At 40.9% G+C, this 21,182-nt stretch overlaps 1 protein-coding gene and 1 long non-coding RNA gene across 2 annotated transcripts; both read right to left on the bottom strand.

The window, feature by feature from the left end:
• Positions 1-8,808: 8,808 nt before the first annotated feature.
• On the bottom strand, positions 8,809-9,442 carry LOC125500619. Its single transcript, XR_007278026.1, has 3 exons — positions 9,168-9,442; positions 8,973-9,057; positions 8,809-8,916 (listed from the first exon to the last, which is right to left on the bottom strand). It is a non-coding gene; the product is annotated as an uncharacterized LOC125500619 (long non-coding RNA).
• Positions 9,443-17,913: 8,471 nt separating this feature from the next.
• On the bottom strand, positions 17,914-21,182 carry LOC105688433 (TBC1 domain family member 13). The gene is made up of 10 exons (XM_012404764.3): positions 20,903-21,182; positions 20,757-20,830; positions 20,528-20,653; positions 20,300-20,453; positions 20,043-20,199; positions 19,638-19,836; positions 19,362-19,563; positions 19,127-19,249; positions 19,001-19,058; positions 17,914-18,918 (listed from the first exon to the last, which is right to left on the bottom strand). The coding sequence occupies exons 1-10, from the start codon at positions 20,932-20,934 to the stop codon at positions 18,841-18,843; spliced, it is 1,203 nt and encodes a 400-aa protein (XP_012260187.1). The 5' UTR covers positions 20,935-21,182; the 3' UTR covers positions 17,914-18,840.

Genomic DNA, 21,182 nt, shown 5'->3' with positions numbered 1-21,182 from the left:
AGCTGACGCCTTTACCCTCCCTGTAAGCCTCCTCCTTCGTCGCCACTTCCTAACGGTAATTCCACCCAGTTTCCGACTTCCTCCCTCTCCAAAAGGAGGGAAGGAATCTTCGCAAGGAAACCAGTGCAGAGATCCTGAAATTACACGAGTACCTATCCCTGTATCATGTGCGTACAATCGTAATATCGGCGAATGTGACTTTGCTCGAAACGGTCATGCGTTATCTCATTGAATCCCTTAACACGCGGCAATTTTTTTGTCCTTCTGGTCGCTTCTTTCACGTCAATTCAACCCTGAACGAGCGATTCCTAGATCAACTGTATGCAGAAAATCGAACCTTCGAAAGTATGGAAATCCAATTTTAATCTTGAGCGGACGTTATATCATAGATATACCGATTCTAAGATTTCCAAAGTTGGAAAGATTTATTCCGAATGATTCAAAGTCCACCAATATTTGGCTATTCTCAAATGCGGGAAGGTTATTTTTTCCCCACGCGTGTCACCTCCGCACGTATATCATAGAATCATCTCACGTCTAAAATTGACCGTGTTCCCGGATCCTTAGGAGCGACGTTCCGATTCAAAGGATTATATCGTTGGTCGTGTGGCATTTGGAGCGAGAGTGAAGAAGTTGCACGAGGTAACGGGGCTGAGACCAACTGATCGCCACGTCCTGACCCCGCATCGCGTTCGGAGTTTCATCTGTTTTTATAGGCGAGGAATTTTTTCACGCCCTTAGATATCCGCCTATAAGAATAACCCATGTCTGTTACGTTCGTTTTGGTACATGTTTATCTTAAAAATTCTTGAGCAGACTCGTACGTGCCGTGCGTTTCAGCTATCGAGGGAATGAAATTCCTGCAGAAGGGAGATAATTTCGGTATTGGATTCAATTGAAATTCCGATACACCTGCGAAACGTCCTACAAGGACATTTTCACCGCAGTTCTGATTCGAAAACCGCAAAATCGGCTGAAAAATCTCAACTCCGGTACGGGTGAAGGTGACTCATAGGTCGCACCTGAGTCTCGCGAAAACAACCTGTTCCCACGACTCGGCCTGTAAGGTCAGGATCAAAGCACCCTCACGGCGTTCCTTTCCCCCTGAATTTTATGACGTCTCTTTTTTGGATTCTTCAAGTTCGACGTTATCGCGGTGGCACGCGTGATCTTTTTCACCCGATTAATGCGTCTACGCAAACCGCACCCATCCCGCATGAATCCCGATACGATCTTCTCCCGCAGAACACCTCAAACTGCCGCGGGAAACGGAATTACAACTCGAATTGCACAGTTGACCTATCGGCGTGGGACTCGCGTTCAACGTTCTCCCTTTCCTGCAGGAATATACGTGCAGTATTCGGTCCCATGAACGATCATCCACTGGACCAACAGGGTCGGGATCTAACGCTACGTAATACGCGACGCGTGGCGCAATCCGACGCCGGAACTTCTCTATAGATATACGGCACGCGACAGACCCGTGGTTTAGGCTTAACTTCATTGCCGAGTGTTAAGGGAAGAGGAGGCGGAGGAGGAGGAGGAGGAGGAACAGACGCACTTCCACCCCATCGTGTGTTGCTATTGCAGTTCCCGAACTTTGTTCCTAATTCTTCCCTCCGTTTTGGTCTTATAATTCGTTTGCTTCGGCGTCTACGTATAATAAGAAGTTCTGCTGCAGGGTGAAAAAGAGGAAATTCTAGTATAATACGTACACAATACATATACGCGTGTGGATGGATATGCGTGCGTGGGGCCCTGGAAGAGGCCCCTGGTGTGTTTCGTACTGTACATATATAACGCATCGTCGACACAACGGGGGGGTGAGGATGCCTCCTTCTGTGCGGTTGCCTCTGTCGATTAGTTTTGCTCAGTAAAACCCTAATCGGATCATTCTTTTCGAGTAGTCGTCGTCGATTTTTACCCCGTGTGACTTAACGCTCCCGTTGTGCACCGTGTATATTCGAGGCGTATAGTATTCGAACAAAGGGAACGACAAAAATATATATCGATGGAAAGAGGGAAGTTTTTTCGAGGCCAAAATTCTTATCGGTGGCGTGACTTTAGAGCCGGAGAGTAGAAGATTTGAAAGTTCAATTTCAGTATCGAAGGGCCAACGAAGTATAGAGAACTTCGGCACACTGCGGCCAGAAATGTAAAATATCGTTGGCAAATTTTTATCACGGTTAAAAAAGCTCTCCGCCCCTGCAGTCCGCGTAAGAGTTGAGTTCGAATTCCGATGATATGTAATCCCTTAATTGATTCAATCAGCTCTCAATTATCTCGAATCCCATGGGAATTTAGCGACGTCCTATACGTTATTCTCCCCAGAGCGAGACTGACCACATTCTTTGTCCAGCGCTTTATACCGCGCGGGTTAAATATCCGCGGAACTCGCACGCGGTACGTTATAACGGGGTACGCGAAGAGAATCTCTTCTTCCACAGCAGCAGAAGCAACGACGGCGGTAGTAACGACGGTGCAACGTATACGCACGTGTAAAATACTCGGCGGAGCTTTATACTCGTGCACGTTGCGTCGTATATAGCTTCGGTTTATACGAAGGTGGTGGTATAAATTTGTATTTAAAAATATTCAACGGGATGGATGCAGTTTCCATGTCGTGCGCTTTCAACGGTCCCCATAAATATGATAAGACCTTCCTCGGGACGTAGGTGCGACTTTACCAACTCTTGGGGGCTCCCGCATATTCTTCCATACCTGCATGTGGGTTAAACTGATTCTCCGTGTGTAGAGGTACGCGTATACACATACAGATATACGTATTATACAACTCCGCGATACGTAAAACCGTACAGAGACCGGTGTCCTGACCGCTTAATTACCGCCACTGTGTCCCAAAGTACCTGAATAAGAATCCCTATAGAAATTCGAACGCTGCGTGAAGCGAAAAATCGCCAACCGTTCTAATCGTGATCTGCACAGAGCTCATTTATTTGTTTGATGAAACTTTCTACGTTCGCAAAAACTGAAAGGGAAGTGTTTTCATTCGTTAACTTTATTCCGAATATCAGGAAAGGAACATACAAAAGAGGGGGAGGGGGGTTCGAGTTCTCTTGAGGGAAAATGTCCCTTGTACACCAGCGAAGGCTACTTTTGTACCTATACCATGAGTAAAGTAAAATGGATGCCGCGACAGGTTTGCTGCTGCAGCGTACAGTGCGCGGTCGTGTTGATCGATAAGAGCGTCGGGACGCTGGGCGTGTCCGCCGCATCTCCGTCGCGTCGCGACGCTGAAATACCGGGGGTGAGCCACGATCACCACGTTACGCGCACAGGGTAGTTCTGACTGGAGCGAAGTTTTTCCCCGTGGTTTTTTGCAAACGGGATTTGAGAAACCCGAAAATCTAATTTACTCGCTAACAAACTCTCCCCTATATTTCTCTCGAAAGAAGATAAAATAGATTCGACTCACGTGTTATCTGCGATATTCGGAATAATTTTTGGATATTTGTGTATGCTGGCCCCAACTAGAAATCAATACGGAAATACATACGCGTTTCGCAGGTGGATTACGGATTCATTCGCATCGACGTTATTACGTGTATTACGTGCGTTTCTGATTCACTGTGATAAGCGGCGAATCCGGCCGGAAAACCAAAACGGTTGAAGCAGGACCGTGTAACGAATAACCAGATTAGGCGGGTCTCTTAGCGGATGAGTGACTTTCAGCAAGGCCAGCGTAAGCCTAAATCCAATTTAATCTTAGTACTAATTGGATGACGCCTACGGTTACATGCCAAATTAACCGAGACGGTTTCAGCTCTCCGAGATCCGTATTATATCGGAACCAGCTACTGCTACAAAGTGCAAGAACGAACGTTCAAAGCGCCGATCCACCTCTTGATCATCTTCGTATAATTACTTCGCTTATTTATGTACCACATATGTATGCTGGTAATTGACTGCCTTCTACCCAATTATTCACACTGCTACGTACAAGTAGGTTGGGTCATCGCATTGGTAATCAGATTCTGCCGGTGTCGCGTATTACTGCACAAAATATCCGAATATTTCCATTTCGAATGCATTATACTTTTTCGATCGTTTCACCCGTGTTTTTTATGGTATTGTAGCTTTGTTCATCGGGTTGCGTTACCTCGGCGAAACCAGCCTTGTTCGTTTTGATTTCATACGATATGTTTCATAATGCGTTGCGCCTCACCAGCACAAAAACGAACGTCGAATTATAAGGCCGGTTCCGGTTATTCGGTCAGTGATTGCCCTGTTGATTTATCGACGTATTGATTAGCGATGCTCATCGGTCAAAAAATGAAGCATCTACATGGTATGTGCAGGCGTACTGTTACCACATCATATTCTCCGACGGTTGATCGAATCGACACAAGGAATTGAATCCAATCATAGTTTTCCATACTTTGTTCAATCATTGTTCGAAAAACTAGAAATCTGTTTCTCTTTGAATCCCACTTTCAATGAATTGAAAGAAAATTACGATCGAATGATCGTACCTTATCAAAATATGTGATCCTTACAACATGAAACTTTGATCTTCGGCGTCAAATATTATGAGCGAGTCGAAAACGTGATGCCGGGGAAGTTTTATTTCGACAATTTCTCAAAATATTCACCCCTCTGTTATTATTATAAGTGTGTCCCGGCGCAATCGCAACCCCCTCGTTGAAACCACAGTGACAATTTTATAGCTGATCACATACGTTGTAACTACGTTGTAACTACGTTACTCAATAGCAGCTTTTGTGAGGCACAAGACTCCCATTACTTTTTTTTTCACCATTCCGATTGTCCGAGTTGCGGGTAGAGGGTAGTTTTGCCCATACAAATTATAAATTCAGCAGGCTCTGTACGTGTGAATTAAATATTGTACTTAAAAAGGATTGAAAAAGATTTCGTTCGATTCAGGCACAGTTAATATAGTCAGTGATACAGTTATACCTGAAGAGTACCAACAATGGAACTAGGGGCGTTTTATTGACGCGTGTGTAGCATTGGTTTTTTCATTTTTTAACGGTAGGTGTGTCGCCTCGTCACGATTTACAACCCCTCGAATTTCAAGGCGAATTTCAGTCTGGGGTGCAAAAGCCTAGACATTTCGAAAAGTTTAGTCTTTACGGGCTACCCTCTCCATCTAAATATCCATGTAATCAAAAGAAAGGGAAGCCTTCTTCATCTCTAAATATTGCGCAATGAAGAGGTAAAGAGCACGAGAATCAGTTTCTCCGACAAGAGGAAGTTGAACTCAAGCAACCTCGAATTTATAGGAGTTTTACCGACAGCGAGATAAGTACGTATACCTTCCTTCTCTAGTATGAGTGATCTGTTTCGAACTGTCGTAACATACGTAAGAATTAAAAAAAAAAAAAAAAGAAAATGTTTTCTACTTTCAAAAGTTCCAGTTTATTTTTCAGCAGTTTTAACGCTCAATGAAAAAAATCTACGTCAAACGGCCTTGTCAACATTCGATAAAAATGAAAAAGACACAAATAAAAAAAATAGCAGCGATTCAAGTTAGAGAAGGAGGATATATAGGTATTTTATTCTCTGTGGTTACATTCAGATTTCCCTTGTCGCCGTGTTCGGCGATCTGTTAACAATAGAATTATCAATCAAGTGAGCCTCCCTTTCTCCCAAAGTCCCGTAGCAAGCAGGGGTGCTAGCTGGATGGTTCGTCGTATCCCAGCAGCCAGCAGCAGCGGCATTACTCGGTCCACTTGCTGGCAACCCTCACCCCTCCGAACTCGACCCCCAGTTCAACGTCCCATACCCCTAAAACCACCCCCAGTTAATCCCATTATTACCCACTGGGACTCTCCCCGCGACTGCACACCCGCCTGTATCCAACTCCCACATATCTTCAACTGCTTGTATTTATTTAAAATAGGCGATATACATATGTATATCTACATCTCGTAAGTACATACGACGTCTTTGGACAAACAAGTCGACGATGACGCGTTACGGTGTTGTTGTAGATGCACTCTCTTGGGCGAACTCACATTTAATTTAATCAAAATCGATGATCCAAGATCGATATAGAATTTCGATGATGTCGGCTGGTTTATTCCGTGGAGTGGGTACAAGTGGTCGTTGATCAATTGACAAATACTGATTTTGTATTCCGATGATGAATAACTTCAGCGCTAACGCTCGTACGCGTCGACGGTTAGAATCAAGAATTAGAAATGACGGAGTCGAAAATGTCGCCTGAACCACTGAACCAATTGTACACATGTACCCATATTGCAAATCAGTGAAAGCTCCTTCGTCGAATTATCGACGACTGAAAGAAACACGAAAGGCTGAAGTAAATGAAAATAAACTGAAGAGGAAACCCTTCCAGAACTCAACGGGAGGTATGCGGGTGTCTCGGGAGATCTGGAAAAAAAGAAAAAGAGGGAATGCCCGAACCCTGGAGATCTACCAAGTCGGAATTATTCATGAAAACAATTAGCGGAATATAAAACCAAGCGGAAAGGTTCAATCGATTGTGAATATCGCTAATGAGGGTCTCTGTATTATGTATATACTTATATATACATACATAGGTATATATTATATAAGGAGGGCGAGGAATACCCCGAGGCTTTTATCGTTCATCTTTCACCGTCTTGCAATCTCGAGGTGTAGATAAATATAACTTATCTCGAATTATCTCGTATATTTCTCGCGTTTCTTTTAACCCCGCAAGACAGCTCCTCCGAATATCATGACTGGTTAATTTGCGTCTCAAACGCGCGCGGTTTGACAGGAAGGAAGTAAGAGAATGAAAAGTATTATAATGGAAGAGAACGGCTGAAAAAAGGCTTTCATACTTTTTCCTTTCCTTCATCCCCATTTTTTCTTCCAATTTACATTTTCACCGCACCTAATAATCGTCAATCTCGATATAATCCCGCGTAGCTAATCTTTGATCATCTTTTTCTACTCTCTTTATTCTCATTCCACGAACAATTGAACCATCTCATCATTTTATACGTACAAAATTTCCATGCCATCATCTACCGATTCATCTTTTTCATAGATATAAAAAAAATATCGATGAAAAATATAACAGTGGTATATATGTTGTGATACCTTGTCGGGATTTTCCGGGTATATTAGTCGGGGTGTTAAGTATATCTATTCAAACGTTTGATTGGCCATGTGCTACCATGACCTACAGGGACCCTTTTGGACCAGAATGCACCGCGGGGCGCGTGATGATTAGCGAAATGGCTAATACAGCTATCCCTCGGGAGCCCTTGTACACAGACCCTATATAATATCCATGTCGAACAAGTGTTGAGGATTGTCGGGCTGGTACGTACGTGGAACGTCGGGAAACACTTTTGCTGCCAGCAAAGGGTTGTACAGAACAAACATATTTTTCCAGTCTTTTTTTTCCACGATTGTTCAATGTATTCCGACAGAAGTGCTGATGTGTTCAGTTTTACGAGCCGACGGAAACATAGTTGATAGTTCGAAGTTTTAATCGAGGTGGAACGAAATGTACTCGTTGAAACTTGGGATTCAATTCGTCCTCTGATGTAAAGTCCAACTTTATATCGTACGTCTACGTACCCCCCTACGGTCGGTTTGAGGCAACATTTACAGATGTAACTGTCAATAATCCTCTTCCAACTGTTACACGATTCCCCGGGTGCGATTCTACCCCCTGATGTGTAGCTATAGGCGCTACAGCACAAGGTAATCCCGTAAAAATGTAAATTCTTTGAACCCTACTCGATATACACACTCTTAAGCAAATAGGCATTGGTAAATAGATGATACATACATCACACATGCAGGTTCTGTACACATTTAGTCAGTGCAGTGCAGCGGGTAACGAACAATTTGCACATAGGGCAGCATTATACGAACTGTCGCAGTCTGTCACTGTGACAAATAAAAACCCTTCGAAACACGTAAACGATTATGTCCTGCTCGGCATGTCTTCGTGCACGGATGGAATTTTTCCGCCTTTGAAAGCATACGATATACAAGCGTACGAATTTTTAACAAGTTTAAAGATTTTCTGGCATGCGTGATTTTCGAATTATCTCAAATAAAGAATAAACTGGCTTCGCGATCTGCAAGGTTCCAAAGAAAAGATTGGTGCAGGTTTTATTCGGCGTCTCATGAAATCGCGTCACAAACCCACAACAGATCAAAGACGTATGTACAATCACGTTGTATTGCTGCGGCATTCGAGTCTGTTGAAAAATATATCGTTGATTATTGACGCCCGCTAAGATTAATATGTCCACGGGGCTACATCCATCGATATAAAAGCCAGCTAAAAAGTCTTACCGACCTATCATTTACGGCTATGCGGCCGCCGATACATACAGACACATAATAATACTTCAAAGTATGTATATACTCATACCTATGTATAATAAGTTGAAGGAACATGGTTGCAGAGATGTATGAACGAAGGAATCTGATGCAGGGCTGGTCCTTCAGCATCATATTTTTTGGTGGTGAGTGTGAGTTGTAAAGTCAGTCGCGCATCGTATGCGTGGGTTGGATGTTAAGGGATACCCATGTACAGGGTGGACCATAAAATAAAACAGCTGAGTTCAAGACGTGCGAATAGAAGCTGAACGCGTCAACGAATCCAGAAAAAACCTCAAGTCAGTGAAAACTAGAAGGAAGGCGAGGAACGACTTTTTCGAACGGTTTTTTTCGTGCTCACGTTTCCTGGCAACGGATATAACGGAGCTTTTTTCAACTCCCAACATCGAAATGTAGTTTCATTCCGATATATCGACTGAAAAATGGCTTGCCAGAATTCGTCGACGCTGTTCGATTGATTTTGCGTTTCCAAATCACAGTTTTTTTTTTTTTTTTCCATCCTCTCACCCTGTATAGTCGATATGTATTACATGTGGTGTGTACCCATATCCCTTGCGCGTCGCAGACGAGAGTCACCTGCGGAGTTATAACCGCGGGTAAATAATGAACGGAATAATATGTTATATACATACATAGGTGGTCACCGAGTCATTTTCTCATGGGGACTGCTGGGCGATGACTAGGCACAGTGAGTTCCGCCGCCTTAGCTGGTACGGGCTTTGCCATATGAAACGAATAATACAAATATCTCATGGTATATGTCGACCCAAAACGGCTTGATCATTATCGACGTGGGTAGGTATAGGCATACACTATTAATAACGTACCTATGTGAATACTTCTTATTTTCTTCTTCATTTTCTTCTTTTATTTTATTTTTTTTTAGTTTCGCTTCGAACGAATGCACCCTGCACCATCTGCGGGTGTGAAGAAATTTTATTTATTCATTTTTCTTTTTTCATCTTCTTAACAAATGTGCAGGTATGCGTAATGGGGGATGGTAAATTTATTCAATCTTCTGAATCGCCGATTCGGTAGGAAAAAATGGACAACGTTGATCCGATCCAATTATGTATAAAAATAACGATGTGACCTTGAAGAAATTCACTATCGACTTGCTATTCTTACGGTTTAATTTATCAGGAGTTCCAATTGGCCCAATCACAAATTGAAAAATACACGTAGGTATACCATACCGCGGAGAAGTGGTTTTCGTTCGAACGATAATCCATAATCTATAATCGATTTTCAGAACTTATTACATAATGAACTCTCACTCATTGTCAGTGGTTGGGCCGGTGTAACGTAACGCTTGTAACGTTCGTTTAACGATATGAACAACAGACAGGTTGTGGATATAGACGCATTGGCTTGCGACCGCTGCGTCAGATAAGGCCGAAAGAATAGTTCCTTATACAGCTACACTCGAGATAACCATCGGCTATCGTGATAGGACACTAAGGACCACCAACGAACTTTGAGTGATCACTAGATAGTGTAAACTTCAATCGACGCAACGTCACATCTCACCTTATACAGGGTGTTGATAAATAATCGTGCAAAACTCAAGGGGGAGACAGAGTGCACCGAAACAAGTAAACAGTCGATATGGACAACTCATGTCCGGAGACGTCGCGTTCAGGCGTTACAGGGCATCGAAGGTCATAGATAAAGAGCACAGACGAAGCTTGGTCATTGGCAACTCGAAAGTTGTAATACGCTCACAATTCAGACGACGAAGGCTTTAGGTTTTGTACATTATTCATTAATTTTCAAGTTTTCAATTAATACAAATAATCACGATAACTGTCAGGCGGTCAACCTGCGACCTTCGATGCCCTGAGACGTCTGAACGCGACGTCTCCGGACATGGGTGACCTATCTCGGATTAATTGTTTCAGCGCACTTTATCACCCCCTTGAGTTCGGCACAATTATTCATTGACACCCTGTATCTACACCCCTAGGTTTAGGTATTAGAAGTTACTGTTACTGCGGTCGCCTACTTTCACAACTCAATATTTTGATATTATATTCTTCGTTGTCAATAAAATGTAGGAATGAATAGTGTAAGAAATGGGTGATCACCGAACTGAGAAGACCACCAAGTGAGAACCCTGGCAAACAATTTGCCAGTCACCATTAGGTGATCTTAGCACATTCGTCAAGTTCATAACTCTTTCTCTGGCAACTTACCCGGTAAGATTAATCGGGGTGAGCTCACGGTCGTCGCGTCGCTTGAATTGTCGGCTTACCAAACACGAATACCAAGGAATTAGTGGTTGCGAGTTGGGTGGTAAAAAGAGGATAGATTAGATTACATTATTGACACTACTCTACAAAGTGAATGCCTAATATGATAAAAATGGATTCTTATAGATTTTTTAGGGGACAAATATTCAACTTTGATCCTAATACCTACTCGGTGACATTTCGTTTCGAATTCCTCACTACGATTCCTACCGTCGTCACCTTTTTCCTGTCCCTACGTTTCTAGCCATCAACCCAGACCTAGTTGTAATACGTATAATCGTACGGGCAAATTTCACAGAGCAGACTTTGATCTCGAGAGGAAAATAGAAAGAGTTAAATTCACGACGGTTACGAAGACATGAACGGCATTAGATTATGATTTACGAACTCATTCCACGGCTCGCCTGCAATATTCTAGACACCAATGATATGAACCACCAAAGGATAAATTTTGGTGGAGAAAGTTTTTTTTCCTTTTTTTTTTTCACCGATGATCGCCGATCGATCAGAAATCGTGAAGACTTTCACCTACAATTCTTCGATCTGCGTCGCAATATTTCCGACCTAGATTCAATCGCCACGTGACGTGAATTTCCGAAGAAATGACTCCTATATTAATGAAGCAGGTTTCATGATCGTTGCATACATTGGACTCAATTTAAATATAGTCTGAATCGTCTGTTATATTTATACGTAGCAGTAGAACGTTTTGGTAGAGAAGACGGTTGATTGAAGAGCGCGTAGAGTAGAAGAGAAAAGGGCGAGAATTACAGAAGAGGAATTGCAGAGGGCAAAGGAAAATTGAATTTTCTCTCTCTATGGCATATATAGATATAGCTACATGGCAGCATAAAGTACTCGTCTCTGAAGCAGTTCAAATGAACCGAATATAATTGACTGACCAGCACACACCCCATCCACCGTTCCGTTCGCCCTACGGCCTTCTAGTTCTGCAGTTCCATACACCGAACTCTCAATCCCCTTAACACTTTGAAAATGTCTGACCGACCGCTTTCATCTACTACTACTTGGAATCTCGGTTTATGTGGAGTTCGGGAAAGAGGATTTGGAAAAGTGCTTGATGAGAAGAAGCCACCTCCGAATATAAAAAACGTAAAGAGCTCATCTGATCTAGATTGAGCGAATGTCGATTTATGTATAGAGCTAAAACATACCCAGCCGAAAAATCTGATTGTGAGCGGCCTAATTGAATTTCGAACCGTTCATTGCCGAATATTAGTTCTTCAATCACGTTCGGAAAATCTGATGGAGTTTTTCAACTTGTTAATTTATCCATTGCGATTGGTCTTCTTAAGAATAAATAATTCGTTTCATTGTAATTCACCTCATAAAAATGAACCATCAATTCCATGGTTCTTGATTGAAGGGATGGTGAGTGGGTAATGCTGATCTTTGGAAGTCAGGACTTCAACCGACTCGTTAACATCGTGTAAATAATCTATATATAATGGCGATTGATTGTTGAATGATAAGCGACGAGATCGTGTCAAATATAATGTTCAAATCGGACAGATATATGAAGTGCAAATCAGCAACATAGTCCGGACACAGAGAATGAAAGAATCGATAAAATTGGATGCAAGAGGCCTTGCTCAGGGATTCGCTGTTTCAGCGGATCTTAAGGTTGATTAACGAGGTGTAAGCTAGGTCTTTATCAGATGTTGACAGGTCGGCCGACACCCATTAACACAAGGAACTTGGAAGGACCATTAGCATTATTTCACATTTCCTCATCACTTATTGAAAGGTCAACCACCAGAGGTATTTCAACGCCTCATCATCTTTACAAGGTTAAAGATTAGTTTTAGATGCATAGACGTGCCGGCCTTTATTTTGCCTGACACACGTGTCAAAATTGGGACTGAGGATCTGCAACGCACTTCTCCGTGGGCATGAGTGGGCTGGAGCCTGCCACCAGCTGTCCCACCGAGAGCGTGGGTCTTATACGATCCGGACGTATTGTCTATAGCGAGAGAGGACGCGAGGCGGTACGCCGCGCAACGGTAGAACTACGAACAAGATCGAGAGCGCTCCAGCGCAGCCCGCCAAGTATGAGCTACTGAATCGGCATCACGTCCTCTACCATATCTTCGTAAATTTATGTGGAAATAATGAAACATTGTTCGGAAAAATAGAAAGAAAATTCCACCAATTATACCAACTCTTTCACGTTACACCGATAATTGTTTTGTTGCATCTTGTTCGGTATTTTTATTCACTCGACGCGTTTTGAAAAAGACACTTCAACCTTCGAAATGACATCAAACAAATTTGAATTCAACGACTCAGGCACTCGTTGCACTTTATCAATGTCAAAAGTTCACTTCACGTTTTCGACATGACTTGAAGCAAGAGAGTGTAATTAGTGAACAAAGAGACGCAATTCAAATCTCCTAGAAGCATCTGAAAGGTGAAGCTTCGATAATTTTTGTAACAAGGAATGAAATGATTTTTAAATCCAACCCGGTCGTGATATTTCTTCACGGCTACAGTACAACATGGTATAATAATATCGGAACTGGGAAATTATGGAGTACTTACCGCACGAGTGCAATCACGGCACGATACTTGTGCTCGAAAATTGAACTTTCAGAGCAGATCTTGCAAAAAATATTCATATGATGAAACTAGCTGCCGAACAACTATAGACTCAACTGATCCATTCGCATAACAGCATCTATCGTGGCATAGGGGAGCGAAATGATAATTTAGGACGATGAGTATCGTGTCCGTCGAGACGCGCGTGCGGCCATTGCTCATAATTTCTGGTTGGTCGGCATACAAGCGTTGTAGATGTTTAATGACGCCATCTGAATGCAATAAAATTTCTATATGCTTTCTTCTGATTAGCCGAAAAAGAATATTCGGCATGTCTCTTCCCCCCTCAACTTTACGACGAGGGCGGTAACCCAGACGGTATAAAATATATAGGGTGACCCGCTTTTTGCGGGCCGGTCTTCTTAATCAAACTTTGATTACTCACCCAGCTGACGCGATTATATTGCACCTCTTCAAAATTCTGCAGTAAATACGTTGATATAATATACATCGGGCAAGGTTCGGTCGTCGGATCCCGAACAAGAGGGATATAGTATACGTTATTTAGTCGTGAAGAAAAAAAAAGGATCAAAAAGCAGAGAAATAGAGAAAGAGGAAGTCCGAAAAGGGCTGGAAGGAGGGGAGAAGTTAAACATGATCGCGGAGTGCAGCGAGATTATAAATCAAGCAATCAAGTGCCATAAAAGTCCGCCCACGGAATAAAATTTTTTGGAATCCTTCCAGGATAAATATTTTTTTAACCCTATTTCGTGTTGGGTCCTCCTAGGTGAATATATATATATATATATATATATATACATTATATGTATATGTATATATTACGTACATGGCACAGAAACGCGATGAGGCGCACAATTCGCCACGGTCAACGTGCAGATACACTACACGCCCGGGTGGACATTGTTGTCACAACAAAATGCATGCAGGGTGACAACAATAAAAGAAACGAGACATCCACCACGGTGTACACATATGTATATAAAGTATTCCACATGATACCTACATGTACTTATGTGTAACACATGTATGCAAAGCTCAACCTGCGCAAAGGTTTTGAAAAATACAATACGACGTAAATCAACGATCATCACGGTCATAGTGATGCATCTTATGTATTGCCTACCTACATACCACGTGTCTCGCGTGTATGTATAATATACGTTCAATATATTAATATGACGTATACGGTACACTTATAAACCTGGACCATGACGTTGAATTGTTAAATTCATCCTATTTATCGATAAAATTATTAGAAACCAACGAGCTGCGCGTAGGCAAATCGTTATAAGAATGAAAATTCACAAGTGTTCCGAAAATCATATACTAATTTGGAAAAAAACGAAAGATAATTATGCTAGGGAAATCTACGGATACCAGGCTGCGATTCGCTACTGCGAGATTATTGATAAGAACAGCTATATTATATTTACAGATCAATCATAGAAGTATTTATAAATCATTCATAACTTGAGTCAATGATCCACACAATGATGGTTGTTGCAGTCTCTGAATGAGGATCAATATGAAGCATCCTGAATGCTGCACCTTTCTAAAATGAATTCCAGCTCCACGCGCATGCATAATTCATAGTAATAATATTAAGATAAAATATTAGAAAAACGGAGCGATCTAGCAGCCGTGCAGATTTTTCACCGTGTAGGTATATCTATAGGCTATGGGATTATAAATGTAACATAGGTATACATATATACTTTTTATACATACTAGGGACAACGTTGATATATACCTCGAACGTTGCATATAATAGCATATGCGGAGATAGGATGTGGAAAGAAGGCCTGCAAAGACGGACCCCTGCGCCGCGAGTCCAATTTTCTATACGAACTGAACTCGTCCTCCCCGGCCCTCTGTAGTTCTGCGCATTTGCATTTGAACTTTCGACCACTTTGGATGACCTTAATTTTTTTTTAATACCACTGTCGTCTCATCCAGTCTTTCGCGGTTATTCCGCGCCGGATGTATAATTTTGAGCTTGGTAAATGTACGTGTTCATCCACCTGGGAACAATTGGAAAATCAAAGAGTTTTATTCTTTTGGTAAATTTTTTTCTACCAAAAACGACCCTTGACAGTTTTGTTACTTTAGGCAATAATTATTTTCAAATATTATAGACGCAGCCTCCAAAACGCGCCGCGAGATGAATTTTAAAAAAACCAAAAATTTTTCCCTGCTGCACTGAAAGAGTTCTTAATGCAAATATTTCTGAGAACGTTTCACATGAGCTGGTATAGGAGAATAAAGAAAACTGTTCACCTATACTCACATACGTATATCTATTCTGATTTGGCATTCCGATCAGGAACTGCACGCCCTCTAAGGATTGCAAAGCGAGAGATTGAGATTCTGTACTCGGAGAGCGAACCTGAATGACATTGAATAAAATCCAAACTTTCGGTGTATTCAAATCACAAACGGAAGGGCTTTATTAATTTAATAATAACAATGATCAAAATCACTCGCCGCACTTGCCATTAGTTTCGCGGCTAGCGACTTTCTCTTGTGGATTTACTGCGTGTGTAGCATAACGACTACGTCTGCGGGATTCGAATAATTTTACATCATTTCGATAAAATATATCGTATAGATGGGCTCCGACAGGTAAAACGTTTCATAAACACTTCCCGTGTTCGACAGGAGTTGAATCAGAAGAGTATAACTAGCGAACAAAACTACGCAATCTGAATTAATTATATGTACTTGATAGGTGAAGCTTCAAGCTTTAAAATGCTATTTTTTGCAACCATCTGTGACAATTTTTCGAGCAGTTACGACGCTTCGAAGATGCACGTTTTTCGGAGCTTCAACAGGGATGTGACCTGCTGGTATTCGCAATGCAATTACTTCCGTAATAGATTACGTGGGATTGCATGAAATTATCATAGCAAGGGGATGCCGCTGATTCAGCGGATCATGAGATTGATTTACGAAGTATGACTTAGAATCTTTATCAGGTGGTGACAGGTCGACCGACACCTATTATCAATAGGAGCCTGAAACGACCATTCAGGGTATTTCGCATTTCCTCATCACCTATTGAAAGGACAATCGCCAAAGGAATTTCATTCCTCATCACCTCTTGGAAGGTTACAGATTATTTTGAAATTCATAGACATGCCGGCCTTTATTTTGACGGACGCACATGTAAACATCGGGTCTGAGAAACTGCAACACAGTTTTCCAGTGTTATGACTGAGCCGGAGCTCTCTGCTGACTGCCGCACCAAGGCGTGGGTCTTATACGATCCGGACGTAGTGTCTATAGCGAGAGAGGACGCAAGGCGGTACGCCGCGCAACGGTAGAAATACAAACAAGATCGAGAGCGCTCCAGCCTCCAGGGTAGCGAGCTCCGGCTCAGCTATGATTTTGGGGTACTACGCTGCAATTCCTTAGAACTAATTTTTACCCGTGCATCAAGCGAAATAAAGGCTGGCACGTCAATGAATTTGAAAATAATCTTTAACCTTCTCATAGATGATGAGGAATGAAATACCTCTGGTGGTTGACTTTTAATTAGGTGATGAGGATATGGGAAATACCTTTAATGGTCTTTTCAGGCTCCTATTGATAATAGGTGTCGGTCGACCTGTCACCACCTGATAAAGATTCTAAGTCATACTTCGTTAATGAACCTTAAGATCCGCTGAATCAGCAGCATCCCTTTGCTGTGATTATTCCATGCAATTCCACGTAATCTATTACGGAAGTAATTGCATTGCGAATATCAGCAGGTCAACCCGGTTGATGCTCCGAAAAACGTGCATCTTCGAAGCGGCGTAACTGCTCGAGAATTTGTCATAGAGAGTTGCAAAAAAATGCATTTTAAAGCTTGAAGCTTTACCTATCAAATGCATTTGGTTGTTTTGGATTACGTTATTTCGTTCACTAGTAATACTCTTCTGATGCAACTCATGTCGAATACGTAAAGTGATTCTTTGATTTTGAGAAAGTGCACCGGGTGCCTGAGTCGTTGAATTCGATTTTTTTTCGTGTCATTTTGAAGGTTGAAGTATTTCCTTCAAAACGCGTCCTTTAAATTTTCTGTCAGATTTTTTTTGCACGAGTTATGCGACTCTGAAGAGATTATTGTCCATAAATCTAGATATGAACCTATACTACCCATAGGTCAAGTCTGGTCGGATGTAAGTTGGTTGCAAGTGCTCAGAGTCCGATAACTTTCCATTCACTAGGATTACGAGAAAACTACATCAGCGCTTTTTCTTAGAAAATTGAATTTCCTACAAGAATATGTACATTGAAATTGGAAAAAAAAAATTTCGTTTCACTTTGGCGCGGCAAAAACGAAGAAAAAAATATTTCACGCGATATTTATTGTTAGATGGGAAAATGAAGAGTCTGCGTATCATGGAAAGTTGAGATATCGAGCTGAAATTTGGGGAGGGATTGTTGTATGCATCAAAGTAACTTTTGAGTCGGGAGACGGAAGATTTTTTTTCATGGACCACCTTAATATAGATACAGTAAAGTTACGGAACTGCATATGCACTTGACGCAAGACTTTACCGAATCTCTCGATTTTTTACACTGACGCAATATGATGAACTTAGTATTTAACGACTGATTCTTTTCACAATGAGTTCGAAGCTCGAAAATGAACGTGAAAACGTAAAACAGAAATTGCCTTTGAAGATTATTCTGAATATGTTGGGAATGTCAAAAAATTAATCTGAAACGACGGAGGAAGAAATGTGGGCTTCTATGGAAATATAACATTGTTTATTTCATAAACAAAAGCAAACAGCAAAAAACTTTACAAAAATAATATTATAAATATAGATTTAGATAAAGTGTTTCTCTTCTCGTATTCGGTATTAGAATATGTATACAGCTGTAATATTATCTCATTATCAGTCTAAGCATGAGATTATAATGTACAAAAAATGTTTTTTAGAATATGATTGATGTATACCTAGATTTTTAGTTATTGCGATCATTGCGATTGCGAATTACAATGCTTTATTTCATTTATTATTAATTTCACTGATGAGTGGCCACGGCTAACTGATATCTCACTGCCAATTATTGTTTTAATTCCACGAAGCCTTTTAGTGTCATACAGTTGTTCGCATATTTCTTCCTTATTACCGACACTCATCGTCAGGATTCTTTTAAAAAAGTCACATTCCACGCGTGAATTTAATTTGGTTCAGGACCTTCCGATTGGAAGACAAGTTAGACTAACTGTTTCATAAATGTATTACCGAAAAAATCGGAAGTAATACATCGTGCTCAATTGAGTGGGAGTCAACGACGTATCGTACACACGTAGACGGCACGTGTATAAATCCCGTGAGAATTGGTATTTTTCAATTGACACTGGCATGTGTCAAGTGTACATTTGATATTTGCAGGCTGACATTCATCGTATATCATAATTACAATAAATGATTATGATATTTATAGTACTCGCAGATTTTGAAACCCAGTCGATGCGTTGAACTATAACAATTTCGAACGCCTTTTTTCTATTTATTTTCAACATCGTATCATACTCCTTTTTCTCAACAACATATTATACTCCCTATTCTCTTCTCATGGCAAATAAGTTTTCTTGCATATGTATAATTATTATTCATTTATTCTATATAACATGTTGTTCGTACCTTGGTTTTAGACCGAATATCATCTAAGAGGAAACCAAAGTCTTTCCGGCAAGCCTAGCTGCCTCAGTGAGAACAATTTGAATATCCATGGAAGGAAAATTCTGTGAATTTCAAAAATTTTATGCATCAGCGTTGAATGTTATTATTCAAGAATTGTCATCAATCTCAAGTTTCATCATCTACCTGTAGGAGTTTAACGTTCGTGGCAAAATCACCGGCTAATAGTTGATCTTTGAGTAATCTGCAAAGAGTTATGCAAATGACACCATCTGTTGACAAACGTTCATCAATTTGGGATAAAATACATACAATATCATGGCACAGCAAATGTGTATGAGGAAGCTAAATCTATCCTCGTCTGCAAATAATGAGTCCCAAATTCTCATCACATCGGGTAGCGGAAATTCTTGAGAAAGTAGCAGCGTCAACCACCTGCAAAAAAATGAATAATCATTACGAATAGTAAAGTAACGGTCCAATTTCTGAACATTGACTCAACATGAGTGATGTACCTTTTTGAATATACACCATCCTATCTATTTACCTGAAGCTGTAGTACTGTGGGCATAATTCTTGTCGGTGCAAACGCAGCCAGACTTCGTAATCATTAATCTTAACTTCGTTAGTCAATTTACTCATCATCGAATTAATTCCAAACTCAGCTTCATCCAACGATTTTATAAAGAAATCGCGGATTTCCGCCATCAGGTTAGTAAAACAAAAAAACGTATCTGCTTCTGCGTATTCTATAAATTGTCAGGAAATTAATAACAGTTCTCATCGTTTGCACTAATGATTGCTTCTAAAATAAGAAATCCACCTCTCCATTTCCAGTCCGGATCGCAAGCAAATGCGTGATAAATTGGCCCAACGATCTCGTTCATACCCTGTACATAGCCTTGGCCAGGATTTAACTTAGCATAGAGAAATAAGATCCTTTCTAAGACTTCCCAGTGGGCTTCACCACCCTCAGATAATGGAGCATAATCTTCGGCAGCTTTTCTAATCGATACTGCAATCTGGATATTGGAAAAATTTGAGTCGCTAGATGATATGAATAGGGTTTTCGTATTATTTAGGCACTATTTACGATACCTGCTGATCTCCGTAATTGTAAGAATTGGAAAAATATAAAATAGATTGTAGACTTATTACCATATTTCGGTTATTAAGGATATTCATAATTGTTATAGAAGTCCTGGATACAAACTTTTGTGCTAGTTACCTTGGTTATTCCAAGCCCTTTTCTTTCAACATTCGCACTTCTTAGTACCGTGTGCTGAACTCTTCGATGTAGACGTTTGACGCCACTGGCGTTTACTATGGCAGTGCAAGGGTAGTCTGTCCCTTGTTGAAAAAATGATATGTCTGGGCAAAGGCGTCTACGAAAAGAGAACATCTGGGTTTAATAATAACTCTGGAGACTGAAAATTGTTATAGTTCTTTGTAAACATGAATAATGTTCAAGTGTTTGATACCAACCTTACATCCTTATCTATCTGCAGCAAGACTTCATTGTCTTTGAAAAAAGTTTGCCACTTGCTTTCAGGATTCAAATTCAAGGGATGATCATCGAAAGTAACATCAACTCTATCGCCATCATTATCGGATTCTCCTGGCATCACGATCAGGTCTTCTACAATTGTGGATCACAATTAACAAGAAATACTCTATGTTATCATTATTTCCTAACATAACAACAATAGTTACCTATAAATGTCTTATAAAGCTCTCTCTTACGTGAGAGCGTTTCCGACCAACTTGCTTTTGTTGGCGGCAAGTAATTCAGTAATAACTTCCAACATAAAGGCCTCAGGCCGCCTTCGTCAGGGATGCCTAGATGAGGAGAAAGTGAATTTGAAACAATTATGATCATAGATCTATCAAAAAACTAGGAGCATTGGAATCTGATGAAGATAATGGATATAATGGAACATACCATGGAAGCATAATCTCTTAAGATTAGAGAGGTCTATTTCTTCAGATTTGGTAATCTCCTCATAATCGTGTAACCTTTGAATGATTAGTCGTTTATTACGGTATTATAGATATATTGGTATGAGCTGTTTAACTATGTGTATTTACCTTTTCCTCAATATGCTCATTGTCTCTGGCATATGGGTAGCCAATAAAAGTAATTTTCAATTATGTTTTTAGGTGTATATACATATATGCCCTAGCTATAGCCAGTTCGACACTCTCAACGGTTCAGATAGGGGCGGATTATGGAGGGTATAAATGAAACCAACTTATTTGACGTTTCACTTGACAGTGCTATCTTCTGGTGGCACTATCAAACGAAAAGTTTTAAGCTGGTGGTGGAGCACCGATCGTTCAAGAGAAATTCTAAGCCAATCCCAGAGTT

The sequence above is a fragment of the Athalia rosae genome, chromosome 4 (assembly GCF_917208135.1).
Source record: "Athalia rosae chromosome 4, iyAthRosa1.1, whole genome shotgun sequence".
NCBI classification, from domain to species: domain Eukaryota; kingdom Metazoa; phylum Arthropoda; class Insecta; order Hymenoptera; family Athaliidae; genus Athalia; species Athalia rosae.
This window is presented reverse-complemented; position numbering and strand designations above follow the sequence as displayed.